Consider the following 24,042-nt stretch of genomic DNA (forward strand, 5'->3'; position numbering starts at 1 on the left):
TTCAGAAATTCTACATTCAAACTGAACTATTTCACATTTGTATTTTTCAGCATGGACTTAACATCACTCCAGGCTTTTTGGTCACTGCTTAATTGAATTTGTAAAGCTATCCTATCTGCCTTAAACTTACTTTGCTAAACTTACTTACAAGCACATTTTTGGTAAATTTGTCTTAGTATTACAGCTGTTGTTTTAATTGATGTAGTAGCATTTGGCTCACTGTTTCAGGTGATTTCTGATGAACGTAACTGAATACATTAGAAAATGCTATGTACTGAAAATTTTTATTTCCATTTATTTTCCATTTATTTCCATTTCGAGATTGTCTTCATTGGTGTAACCACTTCTGCTTTTGTTATGCTTTGTCTTAAAGTCCTCTGTCAACACTTGCTCTGCTCTCACATCACGAGAATGAGCATTAGAAATGTCATGCTTCTGTCACCTATGCTCGTTTCTGGTTACCTAAATGTAAAGAACTTTCCATGTTTTGGCATTTTACAAAATACGGTCAGTGATGTCTGTAGTCATTATGATCTACATCTAAAACTTTCTAAAACGATGTGGTGTGTCTGGCTAAATAATTGTCTCTGTAAACTCCTACATAGTTGAAGTTGTGGTAGCAGATGTGTGTTGCCTGTAGTTGGGCTTGTGTCAGAAGCATGAGTGAGTGGTTAGGACTGCCCTGAGATTTTTGTTGAGGATTTTATAAATACCATAGTTATCTGATTCAGACTCTCAGCACTGGGTTAACTGTTCTTTAATTGTTTGATTAACAAATTCTTTAATTTGTTATGACCATACCTTTTGGCTTTTGTGCAGGCTTTTTTCTTTTTTTTTTTTTTTTTTTTTTTTTTTTAATTGAACTGTTATTCTTGTTTGCTTTAAGATTTAACTTGTGGTCATTTAATGTTGGTTTTGTGTTGTTTTTAACAGGTCATCTGAACAAGAATCACCAAAGTGAGTTTTCTTTAAACTTCCTACTATAGAATCTCTAACTTTAGGATAAATAGTGAAATACATAACTTCAACTGATTTTTCAAGGTAGTGATCTTGTATGGTTAAAAGACAAACATGTATAAACCAATGAACATTGTAAAGATTTGTGGAATAAAAATATGTTTTGGGGTTAGGGTGTGGAAAGTATTAAGTTCTAATAGATCCCTAATCACTGTTAACAAAAAAGTTGGTTAAAAACTGTTGCAAAACTTCAGTGATACAAAAATCCACTGGTAATTTTATCTAGTGACTTTTTATATAGTGCCAGATGACATTAACTGAAAAATATGTTGTCATATTTTTCTGATGTTGGTTATTTTTTTTTCTACACTGAAAAATCATTATGATCTGTATTTTCGGCTTGTAAGTGAAATGGTTTTTTAAAATTACTATATTCTGGAAAACTTATTAGAATGTACTTACATATACAATGTTCTTCCTTGCTTAAGACTGACCTCACAGGAATCATGAAAAGTCCTGGGAGCTATCAGATAAAAACATCATTTTGACAGTATGATTCCTTTAAGTGTCATTATAGTTCACTACTTCAAAGTATTCTGAAATTATGGAGAGTGCCAAAGAAATAAGACTTCCCAAACACTGAAAACATATTTTCTGTAATAACTGAAAATTCTGCAAATGTTGCACAAAACACCTCATTCCCATTGCCAAGTACACACAGTACAACTGAAAGTCTGAAGTACTATGGCAAGAATATGTTTGCTTGATGGCATCTTTCAGAACATTTACATTCATTGCAATCAGATTTTCATAAGCTGAGAAATAAGTGTTTGCATTATGAAAGTTCACTGCAGTGCAAGTCCTGTGTGTTAAAAGCCTAAGCTACATTCCTCAATAGTGTAGTATTACTTCTTTATTGACAGAAGTTAGTCTGTATGAGTTTGGTCCAATTAAAGAAGGGGTTGGGTTGTATTAGAGGTCTGCATTTCATCCTTTTCATAAGAGAGAATGTAGCCAAATGAATATTTGAAAGGTCCTGGAGCACCATCAGGCAACTTGGCAAATTCTCACAGATCTGAGTGTTTTAATTAGTGAGTTTAGTTACCTTTGAATGTTAAAGTTACCTCTTGAATGCCAGATCTGCACCCTAATTTAGTTCTGGATTCTTCTACATGATTGTAACTACCTCAATAATACACTATATTAATTGTAATTAAATCTTTCATTGTCACTTCACTTCCTATTTCTCTGACATTTTATCACAGCTTTTCTGCAAACTGCCCTCTCCCACAGGAATAAGGTTGACATGGCACTCATAAGAGGGAGGATTTGGGGAAAAAAAAAATTGCTTTGCAGGAATGAGAGTAGAATTACAGCAACAGATTTGTCATGGGTAGAATTGGCAACTGTTGCTTGCAGCTCATCTCTCTTCACGTTTTACTGTGATTTCCTATACCACTGCAACAGTGCCTTTCACTGCTAAGAGCCAAATATTCTGCAAAAAATTGTTTTGCCACTCTAGTTTTGCTTTATCCATTCTTATGAATGTGGACTGATCAAGTTATAGGTTTAAATCACACTTCAATCCTATTTCCCTGCACCTCAAGAAGTGGTATTAAATCTAAGTATAAAGTTGTCTTGCCTTTTTAGCTGGGCAGTGCATTTGTAGATTTTACTATTTAATTTAAAAATCTGGATAAAAATACCTTTTGTAATATTTATCTTTTTTAAATAAAGGAATGTATTGGATAACAGTCCAACGCGGAGTTCTCTGACCCATATCTCACCTAAAGCCTTGGCTCAGTCTCCCAATGGAGTTGGCAACATTTCTGGCTCTTACCCTTTGGAAGGGGTGGATAAACAGTTCTTAGAAACATATGACAATGTTACAAAAAGTAGCTCAACAGAAGATTCCAATCAGTACTACTGTGATAAGGTATGTTAAACTATGTGCTTTTGAAGTTAAAACGAGTAGTGACTCTAACTTTGAACTGTAGTTTAAGAATGAACAAAAGTTATGGTTATGTATCAGGATGAGCATATTTTGTGCACTAATAAGAATAGATCTTGTCTTGCTACTCAGATTTATCCAAGGTTGTGTATACAGTATGATAGACAAGCTTACCAACTTCACTGATTTCCAAAGTGCCCAGTATTCCAGAAGCATCTGCAGGGGAAGTTCCCAGCAGAATAGGAATACTCATGTGATTAAATCTTATGTCCTCCAAAGGGAAAGATCAAATAACTCAAGTTGCTCTATGTCTGAATAGCAGGAACAACTTTGCTTTATCCCAGGCATGCATTAATAAGGATGGCTAAGCATCATTTGAATTCTGAACTGACTGGAAAGCAGCTGCTCCCCACTAATGTTATGGTAGTGGGTCACTTTTCCCCTGTCTCCGACCTGTTCTAGAGGCGTTTTGAAGAACTTCCTAACCTACCTGTCCATTAGCTGCTGACACCTAATCCATCTGCTGTATGGATCTGTTGCAGAAAAAAAAAATGCACTCATTTACAGGAGAAAAAATCAGGGGAAAAGTAGTCACTTCATAGTTCTTAGAGCAGAATCAATTCTACTCATGTGTTGCACCTAACATTTTGGTGACAAAAGATGGAAAATGTAATAGGAGTTATCAATTGAGAAAGCTAAGGTGAGAGTAGTGCTGTTAGTACAGAGCAACCAGAGAACGTTTGCTGTGATGTATGTTACTATTTTTACAATTTAAAAGATTACTACCATAGGTATATTCTACAACCATATTCTCTTCCTATTTTAAAGTGGATTTACATAGAGTATTTTTGTTCAACACATCTAAATTTGGATGCACTATTCCCTATTTTGCTGCTTTTTCTTTTAAAAATTAGAAAATCTGTGAGTTTTTTCTATATATTGCAGAATGACCTAATTGAAGGAGATTTACTTTTGGTGCGTATCATACCAGATGAAGATGGGAAGTTTGGATTTAATCTAAAGGTAAATAAGCAACCTTTTAGATATTTTTAAATACTTTTAAAATATAATGTTTTGGGTTTACTTTTTTATTTTTTAATGTAATGATTTAGAGAAAACAGTATATTCTGCAGGACTTTCTCATGTGTTTAGAAGTGACAGCCTAATCCTTAAATGCTAAAGCAACACTTACAAAAATAAGCCACTACAAGTTCTCTGGTTTTCAGTTGCATATACTATGACACATTTCCAAAGCAGGCCGCCTATTTGGCTGCATAAATATGAACATGAAAACCTAATTTAAGGCATCAACATTTGAAAAATTGGACCTCTGTATTATAAAACAATTTAAATAGTTTGTGTCATTCAATTTAATATATCCATTGTAAATCATATTGGAAAGCTGAAAATTAATTTCTGAAGAAAATGAAAATTACTATTAATAGCTGACTATTGTAAATGTTTTACATTCCCTCAGTGGAATTCCATTTAAGCAGAGTAGTGTAAATTAGCAGGGCAGAGTTTGATCTTTTCATCTTGGGCATTTATTGGTGGGGCAGTGATTTCTTCATCATTTGAAGAGAATAAGGGAGTACAGTTGTCTGGAACTTTGATCCTACCATATTCCTTGCACGTTCATCACAACACCTAAGACGACTATTCACCTTGCCAGCTCAAATGTTAAATTAGGCTTGCTTGAAGGACAAGGTTACAATAAATGTTGCATTTTATCTGTTTATTGCTTACTAAAATATATGGCCAAAGACACTGGATCTAGTCTACTGGAAAATGGTAGATATGAGACAACACAACCCACCCCTTAATCACCCATTTAGTGATGAAAATTCAGTCCTACCAATCCATCCTACCAATATGATGACAGAGTATAAAATGTGTATAGAAACAAAAGGAAGTGATTACTTATTTTAAATGTTGCTTATGCTTAATGATATATTTATGTTTGTTATTTACTTGACATTCCCCTAGGGTGGAGTAGATCAAAAAATGCCACTAGTAGTATCAAGAATAACTCCAGGATCACCTGTAAGTAAATTCTTAAGGCTTTTACTCTTACCTTTATTAATCCCTCCCCTCTCAGAGGTCTGTACAAATAGTAATTTGGACACTCATAACCAGTGTGAGATAGCAGCTGAGCTATTCTCTTTAGGAGTTGGGTTGACCAGTGGTTTCTTAAACCAGAGATTAAAGTATCTGGAAGTGTTACCCAAACAAGATACAAGTAGAAAGCATATTTGTGTCCTCTTTTCATCTCAAAAAGTGCATCTGGAACTGGAAAATGCTTGATGAGGGGCAAGGATTTGAATGGCATTCCATGAAGAAATAAATAATATGAACCCCTGCAGCCTAAAAAAAAGAGGTTGTTTAAGAGAGGTGTAGTAGAGATCTGTAAGATTAGGAGCACGGAGAACAGGGAATTCCAGCAGAACTATGGGCTATCAAATTAGGTTTGGGAAAGTCATGTTATTCATGTTTAGTGAAGCAGTTCCTCATGCAGAAGATGGTAGACCAATGAAACTCCTTGAAAAAGGATGCTGTGGTTAAAATAATTTTGTGGGTGGTCAGGAGAGGACAAATTCTTAGGGGGGAAAAACTGCTGTTATTGACTAGGCAAACCACAATAAACTGAGGAAATCCTCAGGGCTAAAAATATTTATAGGTTGAGAGGATAACTGGTAGGGGAGAGGGAGCAGAGTATGTTTGCTCTGTTTTCCTATTTTGCCATAGATTTTTGCTTATGGAAATATTTATGGACTAAGTGAAATATTTGTAAGAATCAGTACAATCATTGGATTCTTCTGTTGAATTGTAAAATAATAGTAGTAACTTAACATCTTTTTAACTTTTTTTCTAAATAATCAGTACATAAATTTGTAGGGATATTCGTTATCTCAAATTTTTTCACTCCTCCTTTTCCAAACTGTATTTCCAACTCTTATAAAGTAATTTTGTGCTGACTTAATATTGCTGACTTAATCCTAAAAATATGATATGCTCTTGCAGACTCTTTTTGAAATTTAATAACGAGTCACAGGACTGATATCTAAATGTCACGATGCAAATCAAGCTAAAACAGATTGCTTGAGAGGTTGTTTCTGTCACATTTATGATTTGTGGCTTGACTTATGCAGTGCATAACACTCCTTTATAAACTATAACAATTATTTTAATAAAAGTTTAGTAGGAATTTATAACTTAAATCTACAAAGTGAAAATAAAACAGTCCTTAAAACATTTTATGGTCAACCTAGCAAACTTTTTAAGGGTGATTTGAGATACTGAAGTTATATAGGGCAAGCAGACATTCCACTGTCAGAGAATGAAAGATGTTTCTCCAAAGGCAGTCATTTCCTTTGGCAGATTCAGATAGTCTTCTAGAAAGTACTGATCCTTTTTTTTCCTCCTGTATTGGAAAAGGAATGGACTTCTAACTTCCACACTTCATTTAAGTGTCTGCCATTGGTGGCAAGTTACTAATTAGACCTCTAGCCTAGTAAGCAACTAAGTGAGTAAATTCTCAGGATCACAGAAAAAATTGGAAACAGTTATCCAATGTAATATACTCAATAACAGTGCTATAGAAATCATGTCATGTTACCACAAGAAGAAAAAAATACACTTTTTTTCAGAACAAAGCACACTATTATAATTGATTGTATTTTTTACCATAAATGAAATTTCACCCACTCTTTATTGTTTAAAGAAATGCAGCTGATATTTGAAAGTTCAAATTGAATAGTCTATGGTATGCATTTTTACATTATTTTAACTCAGTGATGCCTTTTCTTCATTGCTACTATTCTGACTTGCTCTAGATTCACTCATTGCACTCAGGAATGCTGTTTGTAGTATTATTTGCCAAGATTATTTCGCAGGATTTTAGATCACTTTTTCCCATTTTTCTACAAAAAGATGTACTTTTATTGTAGAGGAAAGGAAGCAAATCTACTCAGCAAAAATAAGGCAGTATTTTCCTTTACAAATCCTAAAGTTCTTTTAAAAATTCCCCTCTAATAAAGCAGCATTCTTGTATGCTGGTCAAATTGTAGGACAGAGCAGCCAAAATTGTTGTGAGAACACATTATAGCTAAGGAACAACCATTTATTGCAACTGTTGGCTTTTTGTTTGTTTGTTTTAATTAAAGCCCTATACTGTTTTGTGTGGTTTTTTTCACAAATGGTATTTATGTCCTAAGGTGCTAAATGTAGGACTATGGTTTTATTTAATAAAGCTTCCAATTGAAAAAGACTGCATGCTTCTTTAAGCAATAACAAGGTGATTAGCATAAAATGAAGCACTGGATGTGTCAATAGCACAGGAAGCCTTTGACATAATTAATTGTGTGGAAAAACTTAGTATCTGAAAAAATCTACAAATTATGCTTGCATAGAAGGAATTAATTCTCATTCAAGATATATTTTATGTAGTCAGATGATTCACGTAAAAGAGCTGAGGCATTAAGATATCACATGATTAACAAAATTTTTTTGAGCAAAGATATTAATCTCTATCTGTAATAAAGAGTAATAGTCAGCAGCCAGCCAAGAAATCTTAATTATAGACAAATATAGAAGATCAGCAACCATTCTCTCCATCTTCTTGTTGACTTCTTGACTCTACTAGACTGGCTGGATGTAGTCTTTATATCTCCTATCTTTTCAAATATTTATATTTCAGAGAGAATAACTAATATCTCAATAATATTTGAGAGTTACATTCTTCAGTCTTGCCGTTTGTAAATTGTACACATTGCAAGGATGTTCCTGGGGAGCTGTGAATACCTAGTTAAATCAGTGTTGAAGAACACCATGGCTGTTCCTAATTCCCATTCTTTTTCTGTTTGTTATGAATCATTGTCAATCTTTCCTATCCTTCATTATTTTCTTTATTTCTATGGAAAAAGTTGGGGGAAATTATTCCTCCTTTAAATTTTTAAGCAACTTTTATGCTTGGAATTTTTTCCTCTTGCATACATCTTTCTTTTCTCTTACTTCTTTCTCCTCTCCTTTGTCTATTTTATGGCACTAAGACAGGTCTTAAGTTTTCTTTCCTTTTACTTTATTCTCTGGCACAAGTGGCTCTATGTTTATTTTCTTCTTCACATCCTTGCCTCTATTTTTTTTTTTTTTATTCTGCATTTTTCTTGTGGTTTTGGTTTTTTTGGGGTTTTTTATTGGTTTTTTGTCATTATGACTTCTCCTTTCCAACTCTTCCTAATTTTTGCTTGGTAATATAGTACGTCACTGACAAAGTTATGTTAGGAGTCATCAGTGCAAGGCATAATTTGGGTAGAATCTAATTTGAATGTCTTGTTCGCACCCAGGCAGGGGGGCTGGTGGTCGTTGTTTGGCAGGGCTAATAATATTGGATGAATAAAATTCAGGGAACCTGTGCTGGCATTAAGGAAATACAAGGAAGAACAATGAATAGAGAATAGCAGTAAAGTCTATGTCTTACTCGTACAACAAATGAAATGAAGTGTTTATATATCACTCTTGTGTCGCTTGGCACTTCTTAGACAAAATAAAAATTTGGATAGCAATGAAAATAAAATTGTTACACTACTTAACACTCAAAGATTGTAGAATCCTGCACATTCGTATTAGAGAATCACAGAGGATTGGAAGGGACCTGAAGGTCATCTTGTCCAACCCCTTCTGCTCAAGGGTCATCTGGAATCTGTTGTCCAGGACCGTATCCCAGATGGCTTTTGAATACTCCAAGGTGGGAGTCTCTACAGTGTTTCTGGGCAACCTGCAGTGCTCAGTCACCCTCACAGTGAAAAAGTGTTTCTTGATGTTCAGATGTAACCTCCTGTGTTTCATTTTGAGCCCATTGCCTCTGATCTTGTCACTGAGCATCACTGAGAGCCTGGCTTCAATTTCTCTGTGCCTTGCCCTTCAAGTGTTTATGTATATTGACAAGACCCCTCTGAGCCTTTTCTTCTCTAGGCTAAACGCTTCCAGCTCCCTAGCCTTCCATCATGCTAAGGGTGCTCTAGTCCTTAATCACCTTAGTAGTAGCATCATCATCATATTCTGGCTATAGCTTGAATGGCTTTTTGCTGAACTTAGAGCTAAGCATACTAAGAAATGTGGCAGAAAAAAAGCCAAACAAGCCCTGAAGTTCAGCAGTTAATCTAAACTGTGATATTCAAGACAATGCATTATGTAAGTTTTCATGTGAGATGGGGAAAACCTTGTTTTAGTGTTCCCAGCAGCACAGGTAGCAAAAGAATTTTTCACAAACATGGGAGACTTGAGCATCATAGTTTGAATACTTGCTTGCATCTTCCTGTTAAAACTTTCAGTAAATGAAGAGAGGAAGAATGTGCTCTATTTGTAGATATCATTTAATATCCACCAAACAAGAATCTGCTAAATAATGTGTATGGATTTCTTTAATTTTAAAAAGTACATGCCTAGGCCATGTCATGTTACTTAAATTATGTTCATGAAAATCATATTTGGACTTCTCAGTATTCACTGCATCAAAACTGAAATTGTTATCTTATGTGCCCAGAACACTTTTTCCAGAAATTCAGTGGTTGTTGAGGCTTGGAGTCTGATCTTTGAGAGCAATCTGATGGTGGCTGTTTGATTAACATGAATTCCTTTTATAGCTGTCAATATGCTGTTTAAACTGTTTCTTATCTTCATTGAGAGGCTTTGAAGCATGAAGAACACCTTTAGATCTGAATCCTATGATAGGATTTCTGATAAAAACGCAAAATCTTGTCAGGAGAACTGTGAAGACTTTGCTTACATGATGAACTTAATATCCTGATGTGTTAACTGCTTACACCACTGGATGCAATGACATTAATGTGTTTCTTTGGTCTTGAAACAGGCTGATAAATGCATTCCAAAGCTGAATGAAGGTGATCAGATAGTATTAATTAATGGCCGAGATATCTCAGAACACACGCATGACCAGGTGGTCATGTTCATAAAAGCCAGCAGAGAATCTCACACAAGAGAGCTTGCACTTTTGGTCAGGCGGAAAGGTAACTGGGCTAATTTTATTCACTTCTAATGTTTTTGAGACTGTTGCTCTTATGCTTGGCATTATACCCTCTTCTGCTTACATAAATGTGTTCTCAGTGCATTTGGAGTAGGTCTGTGCTAAAGCATAGGTCTTGCCACATTCAAGTTATTAGTACAAATACTTTAAACTCTATAGGTTTTTACCACTGCAATTAAGAATCTATCAAGTTAGAATTTCTTCTTATTTTTTAAGTCTAAAAATTTATGAGAATAAGTGGTCCCTTGAAAAAGGTTTTTGGTGGTTTGAGGTACTGGGGGTTTCTTATAAATAAAGCATAATTTCCCAAATCGCCAATTGCAGGTTTACAAATACTCGTGGATTGTCCCCCAGCACAATTGTATGATTAAACAAGTAGAATAAACTCTTTCCCACTTCAGTCTTACAACTGACATTTTGTGACAATGCTGAGATAAAGCTGTGCTGCCTGCTTGCTAAACTGCTGCCAGCAAAGAGGAGACATTCTTTGAAATATGCAGTCTTAAGCCTGTATATTTAAAATATGGGGAACTCCTCCACCTTGGCTTTTCTTTCTACATTTAAACACATGTAAATACCAAGAGGTTTCAGATACTGTGAAACTCTTAGTTTATTATTTACTTTCCTTAAGTCCTGTGCTAAGACCTGAAAGCACACTATTATGGAAGGGTTTTGTACAGAGTTTCTGATTACATTAAGACTTTAAAATCTGAAGGGGTTATGCATCGCTGGGAAACAGGAGGGAATGAAATTGCCTAAATGATATGTACTTTTGTAACACTGACTTTATTTAAAGCTTCTTGTGTTTCTAGGAAGACAGATGGGCTCTCATTCTTGTTTTCCCTATTGTAGGCCTTTCCATTGGCTTTATGCAGCATTTAGTCTTCCCTTAACTCTTCTAGTCCCCTTCCCACTTGCAGATAAGAGAAATCTGCTTTTATCTAAAGATAATCTGTGTCCTCATGCCAGTCATTTCTATAGGCTTGTGTATGAACAGCTTTTCATTTTCTGAAGTTTGGCAGGTATGAATTGTTCTGATATTGCAGAGAATAACCACAGCTGAACATGTTTGGTGATACAGTACATTTCATAGAGACAAATGCTACACAGATTACTTCACTAATGTTTGTCATGTTCTTCAATATATTATCAAGGAATGTCATAGAAAACAGACTATTAATTTTTTTAAAGTTTTTTTAGTTAGTTCCTTCAGTGTTAGCATAAGAAATTGCAAAAGATAATTCAGTTGCTTCTCTAATGGCAAGGGAGTATTTTATATAAGAATTTTTGCATTCGTTTTGCTGTTGGAGGTCCATACTTATACAAGTTTCTTGTAGAGATATTCCATTAGTTATACTCTAAACTTTTTTTGGCAAAACTCCTTTGCTCTTTTCACCATGGTGGACGCAGTGATTCATTAGTCTATTTAGCAGGTCATTCTGTAAGACAAGATTGCAAAAGCTCCTTGTGCTTGGAATTCAATTTCTTTGCCTTCATAGACAGGCACTTTGAGTTTCTCTTTCAGAAAGGTCATAAAGACATTTCGCTCCTAGTAATTTCTATAGTAATATAGTACAAAGAGGAATGCAATTAAATGTGCTACTATTTACTTTCCTGAGGCTTTGGAAACTTCCTTGTTCTTTCAAGCTTGTAAATTTTTATATCTGTTACAAACACATTAATGCTGTGTGCAATGGATTTTAATTGTCTACACACCTTTCAGTAGTTAAACAGTTTGTGGATTCCAAATCAGAGGATGAAGCTGATTCCCACAATCTCGCGGAATCTATTCTTCCTGTCTGTTCTGAATATGGTGGTGATACACTGGAGGAGTCTATGGAACAACTAAGAAGAGGGCTAGAAAGTGGAACTGTCCTTATTCAGTTTGAGGTAGGTAATACTCAGTTCTCAAATGTCATTAATATAGACCAATAACTGTAATCAGCAAGTAATGTAGGGGCCTAGTTAATTGCAAAGCTCATTGTTCCTGTTCAGTTCTGTCTCAAGGGAGCAACGTTTTCACTTGCCCATCAGTTTCACCCTTCACCACTTGGAAAGGAAGAATGAGTTATCAGTCTTACACAAAATATCATCTGCTGAGAAAAATATATTTGAATTAACATGTTTGTAGCTCAAATACCTAAAGCTCACTAAATTAATATTTTTTCCTTAGTTATTTTATTCAGTAGAGTAGTGGGGTTTTCACAGAGGTCAGTCTTGTACTTTGTTTCTTTTTCTATGTTCTTGAATGTGTTAGCAAAGAATGTAATTGAAAACTGACTAATAAAATGTTTTTATAATTTATTATGTTAGTTCCTTCCTTTTTAGTGTAAGAAATTACAAAAGATAATTCATCTGCTTCTCTAATGGCAAGACAGTACAGCGTATACAAGTTTGTGCTTGTTTTGCTGTAGTAGATTCAAACATTTATAGTAACTCTGGAGAAACTCTAGTTATTATGATTTATAAATTTGACGTTGAGTTCAGGAGTAACCATTTCTACCATTGAGAATTTGTAGAACAGCAATAAAATTTTCCCCCATTTTGATATTTTTTACTTCACTCTTTTTCAAATGCTATAAAATTTAATGGTTGGGGCTGAAGAGTTCTGATATTGGTAATTGTACAACCACTTTTTTTTATGAAATTTACTTTGTTTCCAAGATTTCTGAGAGTTAAACTTACCCTTTTCTTAAGAAATTGTAGACTATGGTTCATAGCTGCTTTCCAAAATCCACAGCACTGGATACAATCCATCAATTGTAATGAGTGCTGGCTATTGAAACAGTAGCTCAAAAGACGTGAACTGACCTTTCAGTACTTTCTTAATTGTCAAATTTGTTGACTAAATTTGTGCACAATTTCCTGTAATAATCTTCATAGGATATTTGCTCCTGTATGACTTTCATCTCAGCATTTATAAAAGGACATTACAGAAAAAGCTCAAAACCCTTTTGAAATATAATAAATTTAGGGGACAGCTTAGTGGCCTTGATTCTTTGAGTTCATTGTTTCATAATCAGAGACAATTGCAGTGTCACCTCATCAGCCTTGATGACTCTCAAACTCTCCATTCACTTTAGTAAAATAGTAAATAATTATCCAGTAGACTATGAATAATCAAGTTTTTCCAGAATATATTCCTCCATTTAATCAGAATTTAACAAGTCTGTCAATAGAAAATGGCTATTTGCCAGGCAACAATAATGAAGCTGGAGAATGATTACTTGACTTTAAATTATTCTTTCTTGTTTTCCAAAAAAAATGAAAAATCACAACTTGGCTCTAGTAAAGTGGAATTTGAGCTATAACTGATAGAAGCTGTTCTATTATATATTTTATCAAGTTTTCACAGGGCTTGTTTATGTTGTATAAATTGAAAAATTAGGTGAGCTGTGATACAGAGTCTTAGGATTCAGTAAATCTTACAATAGAATAAGCTTTTTGTGTGTTGTTTTTTTTCTCTCAATCAAAGTAGCTTTCTATTTATTTAATTCCATTTTATGTATGGAACCATATTCAAAATCTTCATTAAACACCTAAAATATAATATGCTCTTTGGTTAGTGTTCAGTGAAGTACATAAAACTCTGCCACAACGAGGTTAGTAATTAAATTGTAAGTTGCTTTCACATATATTTAATACAGAAAAACTGTCATTGTATAATTACATTGCTTAATTCTTTGTTGTTTTCCCCCCTCTGTACCTTTTATTGTCTGATATGATACACTTAGAGTGGTAAATCATTAAATTTGGGAAAAACCTCTAAGACTATAAAGTCCAACTATTAACCTTGCACCAACCCTGAAATTTCGATTTACACTTCTATGCCCACATTCACTCCAGATAAAATTTGCAACAGAGCAGATGGCCCAAAAGAGACAGGGTCACAGGTTAAGAGATTGTGATACATTGAAATGTTGTTTTCTTCAGGTACTTAGAGGATTGCATAGGTTAGGTTTAGTCCAGAGAATAAAAATCTGTCTGAAATTTTTGTATTACAGTTCATTCCATAAAATATGCTGCAACTAATTGTTTTTCTTCTGATGTCTTTCATTGCTCCCTTGTTTTACCATCAACTACTATTTTCCTTCCAGTCCATGGTTTTATAAGAAGAAAATTGCAGGCAAAGCAGTGTATTTCAATGATTCTCCCATTTCCTTTTTTTTCTTTTTTGTCCTAAAAATTCTTCTGGATATCATGACGAGATAACATTGTTAGAAAATCTTGTCATGTTAAATGCAAAAATCTCTCAAATTATTTTTAGGAAGGATAGGAAAAATATTAAAGAAAATAATTATTTTTTTCAGACTATATATTTTCATGTGAGTGTATTTAATTTGTGTATAGCATAATCACATCCCTCAAAATTGTATGATTTTTCATTCTTTTTTTGCAGCAACTTTATAGAAAGAAACCAGGGTTGGCTGTTACATGTGCAAAGGTACCTCAGAATATGGACAAGAATAGATACAAAGATGTTCTACCTTGTGAGTCTAAAGTACAGTTCCTGCCTGTTTTGCTTTATCCTTTATATGATAGCTATTGAAACTGTTGTATGAAACTTACTGATTGAAGATTTCATTATATAATTAAAGTCATATAATTGTTCATTTTATGTTCTAAAATGTAATGTATTCTGGTTTTTATTCTGCTGTTTGTGTCTCTGTAATTCCTCAGTTGTTTTTTAACTTAATAGAAGGGAAACATGCCCCTTAATTTCTAATTTTATTCCCTCTTTTTTTGTGTGTGTGTCTGTGTGTACAGATGATGCCACAAGGATAATATTGCGAGGAGATGAAGATTACATTAATGCAAATTACGTGAATGTAAGTCATACAGAGACCTACCTTTACTCGCTCTCTGTATTACTAACACAGACTGAATTTGACTTTTTTAAGGAAAAAGGATATTTTCTATTATATTTTGGGGATTTGCAAATGTAAAAGACATAAAGTTTCATAATGTAAAAGATGAAGTGTCTCTTGTGAAACAAGTGGCCATCCTAATACACAGTAGATGCAACCATGTGGTTGGTATAAACTTTGATATGTGCGGAGTCTTTAACCAGTGAAAATTGTTTCACCTTTCCATGGGCTTCAAATGCTGAGGTTGTATCCTTAAAATTAAGCCCTTTTCTCTCTAGAACCACTTATGGCCTACCAACTATGCTATGAAGGATATAGAAGATAAACCAGAGAGATAATTGCTGTAATCAATCAAGTGTAGACTGGGGGTCAGGGAAAAGAGGGGAAAACGTGTATGTATTTGTGTCAGATCCATAGGTTAAGCACCTAAATCTGAGTTGACTATTCACTTACTCTGTTTAGTATCAGGCAATAAACAGCTTTTGCTAGTGTACCTTTGGTGTATATGCCCTGCCATACTTCCTTACTAAATATTAAAGAAAATCTGGAAAGCTTTGCAGTTTCAAATTTTCAAATACGTTTTCACTAATCATCTTCTATTCAGAGTTCAGCATGAAGGACTACAGAATCTGTACTTTACATCTGGTTTAAATTAATGATTTAACATTTTTTCACAAAACAAGTGTGATCTTGATTTTTCTTATTACTTATTACTTACTGCATTAATCTTCCCTCAAAACTTCCCATTTGAGTGAAATGCTGATTTAAAATAGTATTTGTGCAATGAGGGCAAACTTTACATAGGAGTTTTCTTCCACTTCATAGATGGAAATTCCTTCTGTGGGCATTGTGAACAGGTACATTGCTACTCAGGGGCCTCTTCCACACACATGTGCACACTTCTGGCAAGTAGTCTGGGATCACAAGTTGTCATTGATCATCATGTTAACAACTCTTACTGAACGAGGACGGGTAAGTGGCCAGGTTCTTTGTATGCTGAAGAAATGTACTGTACCTTTGAACTTTTTTTTCATTATTATGATTAAATAACCCTCAAATAGGCCGACTTATTCCACTGAATAATTGTTCTGAAAGCCAGGCTTTCTGAATTACTTAGGAACAGAGTCTGCAACTTGCTTTTTGTTTTGCTACTTTGTAAACAAACCAGCTGTCTGATAAACAGAAATCACTGCATTCACTCTGTTATGCTGAACAGACAGGTACCGTGTGTTGTCATTTTTCCCCCGAGTCCTGGGCTCCATGTGGCAGTTGCTCTCCGAGCCATTCAGCAGATGTCTGGAAGCATTGATCAGGCTGAGCAAACCTTGTAGTCTGGCATTAAAAGAAGTCTGCCATCATGCTATTTAGTAGTAGTGGTCAGAGTTTAACCTGCTTATTTTTATTTACATTTTAGGTTCTTACCTAGAATCTCTCTGATAATTCTTTAATCATGTTTAAATACACTCTGGCACTCCATTACTTTCCAAATAGTACAGTGAAAATCTGGGGTTTTTTTACTTTGATTTAACATATCCTTTGTAGTTTTAAAGATTAAGTGTTTTAGATTAAGCGTAAGGGTAGTTTGAAGTTTTAGAAGGTGAAAACTGAAACAGTTGGTTTTCGTAAGAGGTAGAGAAGGTAGAGAAGCTCTTGCATGCCTACACTGCAACCTTTATCTATATTTCCTATGTGATCTATCCTACACTATGAAATTTATCTGGCATCCCAGTCAAAACCCAGTGTTTTTAGAAAACAAGGCAGTGAATATTGAAGGTCCTAAACTGCATGAAGATTGACATGTAAGGAAGGACAGTTAAGCAGCCATCAGATTTTAATCATGGTCAGGTTACATAGCTGTTCATGGAAACGCATATTGAACATCATCTGACACAAGAATTCTCCCTTCATCTTTTGGCTGTATTGCAGTCAAAACAGCTTGCTGCTTTCATTTCCTTGTGTTGAGGAGAAACACATATTAGTAATAGTCTGTAGTTTGCCCAGTCAGTTGGAAACTTCAAGGCAATTGTTGATAGCTTCTAATCATCCTGCTGGTACCTTTACACCCTAGACACTTTTTCTGAGATTTGTTCAATTTCAGAAATTATTTATATTTGGCCAATTTTTGGGTGAACTTTCAGGAATAGGAAAAATGTATATTTTTGTCAAGAGGATCCCCATTGGCAAATGCCAAACCTTTTTGCAGTCCCTGGAGATTTTACACTCCAACCTGTCTCTTTCCAATGATCTTAAGATTTGTATTATAGAATTTTTTTTTTCTCCACATTAATGTTAATTTTTTAGAAATGGATTCATTATTTTGGCTTAAATTTGAAAAGGAAAGTATTTCAGGTAATTTCAGTTATTTTCCACAGTAAAAATTTCAGGCATGATGGTTATAATTTGGATTTCAAGCCACTAAAAATTGTGTTCTATTAAAGGTAGAATTAAGAAATTTTAACATTTCAAAATTTCCAGCTTTTGCTGGTCTGTGTCAGTTTAAAAGTTGCAGACAAAACCAGCTTTGAACTTTGCACAGTTACAGTGTCACATCAGTTAAGTTTTGATTGTTTCCTTAGGCGGAGATTCCACAGCTGCATAGGGTTTCTTGTTTCTATGCTTGACCATCCTCATGGGAATTTTTTGCCTACATCTAATCAGAATTTCCCTTGTTACATCTTTTTTCAATTGCCTCTTGACCTTTCCTTGTTCACTTTCAACAAAAGTGTGGCTCTGCCTTTGCTATAACCTGTTATTAGATGGCTAAAGGTAGTTATAAATTTACCCTCTACACTTCTCTTCTTATGATGGAATAAATCCATCTTTCTCCTCCTACCTTATGCCTTGAGAAGTCACTTTAGCAATTGCAGATGAGCACCAGACAAAGCATCATGCATCCAAACCTGAATATTTATTAAAAATCACTAAAACAGATATTTATAGCGTACTTTGTCCTGTTGTTTTTCAATTTGGATGCAAAAATCTCACCAGCAAACCAGAACAGATTTTATACTGCTCCTTGAGTTCCCTGAACCACGGTATAGGATGGAATGCTGGAAACAGGAGTGCTTATATACAATCTTGACATGTGCTTAATTTTCCTTACAGACCAAATGTCATCAGTATTGGCCTGATCCACCAGATGTAATGGAATATGGCAGCTTTCGAGTCAGATGCCACTCTGAAGACTGTACAATTGCTTATGTTGTTAGAGAAATGGTGATTACAAATGTTGAGGTAAATGTCCCTTATTTTTAATTATCCCCAAGCAAGCTGAATGAATACAGGTAGAGATAGGTAAAGACTCTGTGTTTGATAACATATATTGAAGGACTGTAATTTTTCAAGGTTTTGGGTTAGTTGTTTGATTTTTTTATTCTCCCACATTTTCAAACTGCCCTGTCATTCTTTCATCTGATAAATTTTACTAAGTAAACAAGAGGCTGAAGAGCAGTGCTGCAGAAGGGTGCCTGGTGGTCCTGGTCAATGGTAAGTTGAAAATGAGTCATCAGTGCCCTGGCAGCCAGGAGGGCCAACCATGTCCAGGGGAGCATCAGGGAAAGCATCGCCAGTCAGTTGATGGAGGGGATTGTCCTGCTCTGCTCTGCGCTGGTGCAACCTCAGCTGGAGTTCTGCGTACAGATTTGAGCACCGCAAGAGAAAAATTACATTAAACTATTAGAGAGCATCCAAGGAAGGACCATAAGGATTGTGAAGGGTCTTGAGGAGAAGCCATATGAGGAGTGGCTGGGGTCGCTTGCTCTGTTCAACCTGGAGGAGACTGAGGGGAGGCCTCATTGCAGACCTCAGCATCCTCATGAGGGGAAGTGGAGGGGTAGATACCAATCTCTGTGGGGACCAGTGAGGGGACTCAAGGAAACAGCACGAAGCTGAGTCAGGGGACGTTTAGGTTAGATATTAGAAAAAGGTTCTCCACCCAGAGGGTGGTCAGGTACTGCAACAGGCTCCTCAGGGAAGTGGTCACAGCACCAAGACTGTCTGAGTTCAAGAAGCATTTGGACAAAGCTCTCGGGCACATGGTGTGATTCTTGAGGTGTCCTGCACAGGGCCAGGAGTTGAACTTGATGATCCTGATGGGTCCCTTCCAACTCAGTATATTCTATGATTCTATGAAATTATTCAAACGAAATGAAAAAAATTCAAGATGTTTAAAAATTGATTGAATTTCATCCATTAAAGAAACGTTATATGATTGCTATAATGAGTGAGTGTAAGAACCATGAGAGAGTACTTACATCTTATAAACAACCCAGGTCAAATTAATTAAAACAATTCCTTGTGTCATAATATGGATTTTTTAACATGATTGTGCAGGCAGTGACAATGTAAATAGAAGGATTTGGGATGATAAGCTTCTTTTTCAATTAAAATCTATCACTTTCCATGGATGTCATAATAATGGAGGGTATTATTTGAAGAGGAAGAAAAGAAATGGATGCAGTAATTCAAACAAACTGAAGATTAAGCATAAATTCATTTCACTAAGGAAGAATGTTGTAGTTTGCTGAAAGGAGGAGGTAAAATTGTAAGATGAAGAATGACATCTCTCTGTTTATGACTGACCAGCATGTAGGCTTTTTAATGACTGTGTTAAATTGATATTCAATGAAATAAAGGCAAAAATATAAGTAGTATACTACTAGCACTTTCTGCTATAAACAACTGAAAACAGAATCTCTATTTTTTTATACATCTTAATTGTTTGGATTGAGGCTTTCCACAGCTTTGTCTTCTTTGCCAGATAGATGTCATACAACAGTTCTTGGGGGGAAAACTTGAGTTGGCTTATGTTAGGGGTTCTTAGATTGGTTCACTGAAACTTTTGCTTCTGCATTTAAACAAAACCTTGTGTTTTTTTCTTTCTAAGTAAATCTGTGTAGATTAAAACACAAATAACTAGAAAACTACACTGAAGCTTGAGGCATACCTGGAATAATTGACAAACACCTTGTTTGTGGATAGTTAGGGCATGCAACAGAAAATGAAGGTGATCGCACCAAAAGCAGCAGCTCTGGGGACCAAGTGCATGTTCTCCCAGTATATTCTCACTCTGAATAACTCTTACATAATATGCTTGTCTTAACTTAGTGTCTGTGATCTATTTAAATAAATGCAACTCACTGTATTTGATTCTGTAATTATAAGTAGAAATTATGTTAACTCTTTCCTTTTTTTCTGAGCTTGTAAAATGACTTTTTGATGCTACAGATCACTACTAGTGATTCTCAGGTGTGCCACTAGCACTTATCCATGTTGTATGGCTTTAAGTTCTCGAAGCAGGTGGAAGGCAACTGGATACTCACTCTTGGATAGTTTTAGAATGAATCAAGGATGCTATACTTCAAATGTCTCTGATTTAAGAGAATCAACTCAAACAGTTATGTGTAATTGCTGCATTATCTCATTTCCCTTTAGAAAAGATTCTGATTAAACATGCACAGATTTCCAAAGGAGAGCTTTTTAATTACATTTTCTTGACATGTTTACTTTGTTTTTTTTTAATCTTGACATTTCAGAAAAAATGTGAATTGTAATTGTTTGATCAAGGTCAACTGTTTCTACTCAGCAAAGCTGAGTAGCAAAAGACCATACTTTTTCCTGCAGAAGTTCTGGTCACTGCGGATCTTTTGATGACCTGGATGATAGACCCCCAATGCAATTCATATTACAGGGAGCTTGATCATTAATGTTAGATTACGTTGTCCCCTTGGGCCTTATGCTATACCTTTTAACTGTGATTGCTCAGGCTGTTCCTTCAAGATTCAAAGTATGAGCTGAGTCATTTATCTTTTTGTCCCTGGAGGCAATTGTAAATTTCTGCAATTGCTTTGACTGGAATTGCGTGTCCTATATTTAGTACATAGGCAGTAGCTATTCTGTCTTTTGTGTCCTAGTGGCCCGCTCCCTGGTAGTAGAACCACTTCCTCAAGCAGAAGAGGAAAGCAAGCGGTTGAAGGCATTCTATGTTTCAACAGCTGTATGCTGAAGAGAAAAATAAAGACATCTTTTGAAGTCACTAACATCACAAAAACATTCTCATGTGAACTCCTAGGGAGAGGCCAGCTTTTATATACTAATCTAGTGATAAAGGAGAGTTTTATTTCAGTAGGGTGTCAAATGCTAAGTGTGGTAATGGACATGAATAAAACGCAGGTCTAACTATTGCAAAATGTGTGGAAGAAATAAGGGAACATGAAGGCTTGTCTCAGTTTGTAAAGAGCAAGATCCTCATTGCATGATGCAGCAGAGCTCAGGAGCATCTTAGGTTTTATCCTTCCTACCCTAAGTATTAGTTACATCTGTCATGTCTCAGTTGAGCCCAATCTGCATGCAAAGATGATTGAGTGGTTTCATAATCAAAGCTAACAAAAACCTAAACTGAAAGAACTTCTGTAAAATAGTTTTTATTCTGAGGTATAATTGAACCAAAAAAGAACTCTTCATGCAACAGAATCTTATAACTAATTATATTGCTTCCATGCAGAAAAGTATCCTTCTGTGAATCATACAGAAGTCATTCCTATATGTAAAATGAGCATGCATGAATGATATATGTTTTCTGACAGAAACCAGATTTAGTAAACGTTGCAGACAACTTTATTATAGCTGAATCTGTAAGTATGCACAGACATATTTACAACAGATTGTGTAGCCCCAAGCCTCTGTTATTTTGATATTGATCTCAATACTTCTTCTGCTGCTCGCTGTTGTTTCTTTCAATGTGTTCTAAACTATTATATTGTACTATTATGCTTATGCCTTGTATCATTTTACCTCAGGTAACTCAGTGATGTCAAAGTGTAATAGGTCAATAGTCAATAAAACAAAAAAATTAAAATCTGTTGAGATCATGGAAGCTAAACTTGATATCTCATTTATTTAGAAAACGTTATGCCTCACCTGTGCTTTCTAAGAATTATGTCATCTTCATACTTTACACTGAGTTTTAAAATGACAAACATTTTCAACGTCTACCTCTTATTGCATCTGCAGAATGCACTTACTGTGAAAAATGTGACTTTTATCTAGTAAATATAATTACAGAAGTTCTAATGCTGGGCATTTTTTTTAAAACTTTACTGTATTTTAGACAGAACAACAACACACCGTCACCCATCTCCAATATGTAGCTTGGCCTGATCATGGCGTTCCTGATGACTCCATGGACTTCTTGGAGTTTGTGACCTGTATGAGGCCAAAGAGAGTAAAGAATGAGCCAGTTCTTGTTCATTGCAGGTACTTGTGTTTTAAAATTCTCATTATAGATCTGCTTCAGCCTTAGAATAAGCCTTTCATGTGAAAAGTCTGTCTGCAAGACAGGAGATTCCTTGAGTTAGATGAAAATCTTTAATTGTGCAATACAAGTGTTCACTGCTGAAGACAGAAACTGATGTTATATGTAAACGATAAGTTTCCTTTGTCTCCCTTTCTCCTGCAACCTTTTGGTGAAATGGTTTAGTCATGTAATTATCACAGAGCTGATAATCTACAGTGTAATTTGTTCTCCGTTTTTTATCCTCTACCACTGTCATAACCTCATTTTAAACAGTACTGTAAAGGCTTTTTTGCTGCTTTTCGAGTGCCTGTCATAAAAGCAGTCAACTAGATCTTACCTTCTTTTAAAGTCAAAAATACCAAACCAATACATTTAGATTTTTAAGCAGTTATAAATGTTTAAAAATGCATTTAAAGTGAGGTTTTAGTTTTATTTACGTTAAAAAAATGTTTTCTCTTTAGTAATTACCAGAAAATATTACTGAATTTGCTGTGAAAATAAACTTTGCACTCTGCTTAAATTTTACTAAGGTCTCTCTGTAATTCCTGAGGTTGTTTAATGTTCTAGTATTAAGACTATGATATGAATCTGGTGCATTGCAAAAACCTAATTTTATAGACTATTTTCCTGTTACATTTCACAGTGCAGGAATTGGTCGCACTGGTGTATTGGTCACTATGGAAACAGCCATGTGTTTAATTGAAAGGAACCAACCTGTTTATCCACTGGATATTGTAAGAAAAATGCGAGACCAACGAGCTATGATGGTGCAAACATCGGTAAGTGGTGGAGATGAAGCCTCATTTTCTGTATTTATACTGCACTTGCCAAGTTTTAAAACAGATCCAAAAATTTTTTAGATATAGGAGTCTAGTTGTATGCGTCTTCAGTTGCCATTATATTTCAAGCTTCCTAAATTCAGCACAAGGTAGTATGGTGGCAAAGGCTGCTTTGCTAATGAGGAATGTATTTAACTTTTTTGTAAATATTTCTTACCTTGCTGTGAAAAGATAATTGATTTCCATACATTGCAAGTAGCTAGAATGCCCGAAATCAGACTTGCACTATTGTCTGTTCACAGTTCTTTATCTAAATTCTCTGCAAGAAGCTAGAATAAATTTTTACTTTTCATTCTAGTACTGAGCATTATAGAAAATTATTAAATTGAAGGTAAAATTAAAGTGTTTGTGGTATGTTGTGCTGTAAGAAGTAAACGCGCTGGAAAAATGAACCCAACTCAAGAGAGATTATAAGTCAGAGTTACAATTTACTAAAAAAGATTATAATAAATGCAATGCTAGAGAGAAAAACTGGTTTTCACCCTCAACAAACAGATAAATAACCCAGCACCCGGGGACAAGAACAGAGCAGTGTTTCGTGGCCCAGTGGGTGCAAAGTGAAAGGAAAGGAAAACCTGTTAGTCTGGGTGATAGTTGTAGTGCTGTTAAAGTAATGATCACAGTCTCTTTGAGAGTGGCAGTTACAGTCCTGTTGGAGTTTTGGTCCTCCTCTGGATCCAACGAGTGGTACCAGAAATCCCAAAACCCCAAGATTATACATGCTCACATTCAGGTGGGAATGCCCAGTACCTCCCCCAGGGCAGAGCGTTTCACAATGGGTGATCCAAGTCTGTGAGTCATGGGATATTTTTGGAGTCTTTGATGGTCTAGGTCATTGCAGCTGCCTATTATGCCAGTCCAGTGTGGCCCATTGGCAGAGATGACCCTTCAGGCTGGGTGTGAAAGTGCTAATGCCTCCCCAGAGGGGAGTTATCACAGCTGTTACCACAGTTATTAGTGTGAAGACAAAGAAAAACCCCTCACAGGGTTTCTTTAACACCCAGCTTGTAGCGGAAGTGTCATGTGTGCCCTGGGCAGCTGCTGCAAATGATCCCTCAGAAATGACATAGAGGGTATAGAATACACAGTTT

The 24,042-nt window shown here is 35.3% G+C and overlaps 1 protein-coding gene across 6 annotated transcripts in view; it reads left to right on the forward strand.

Annotated features, from left to right (window-relative positions):
* The window catches only part of PTPN3 (protein tyrosine phosphatase non-receptor type 3), a 124,201-nt gene that overhangs the window by 89,201 nt on the left and 10,958 nt on the right, over nt 1-24,042 (forward strand). For 5 of the 6 annotated variants that reach the window (XM_050314590.1, XM_050314563.1, XM_050314580.1 and 2 more), the window contains 12 exons: nt 934-957; nt 2,695-2,893; nt 3,854-3,931; nt 4,895-4,951; nt 9,777-9,933; nt 11,674-11,840; nt 14,350-14,440; nt 14,718-14,779; nt 15,644-15,790; nt 17,924-18,052; nt 21,927-22,072; nt 22,756-22,891. In XM_050314590.1, the coding sequence (XP_050170547.1) occupies nt 934-957; nt 2,695-2,893; nt 3,854-3,931; nt 4,895-4,951; nt 9,777-9,933; nt 11,674-11,840; nt 14,350-14,440; nt 14,718-14,779; nt 15,644-15,790; nt 17,924-18,052; nt 21,927-22,072; nt 22,756-22,891 (1,393 nt within the window). The remainder of the gene's footprint in view (nt 1-933; nt 958-2,694; nt 2,894-3,853; nt 3,932-4,894; nt 4,952-9,776; nt 9,934-11,673; nt 11,841-14,349; nt 14,441-14,717; nt 14,780-15,643; nt 15,791-17,923; nt 18,053-21,926; nt 22,073-22,755; nt 22,892-24,042) is intronic. The other variant, XM_050314571.1, reaches the window with a different exon arrangement.

This window comes from Myiozetetes cayanensis, unplaced genomic scaffold, assembly GCF_022539395.1.
Source record: "Myiozetetes cayanensis isolate MyiCay16 unplaced genomic scaffold, myiCay2020 scf1, whole genome shotgun sequence".
NCBI classification, from domain to species: Eukaryota; Metazoa; Chordata; class Aves; order Passeriformes; family Tyrannidae; genus Myiozetetes; species Myiozetetes cayanensis.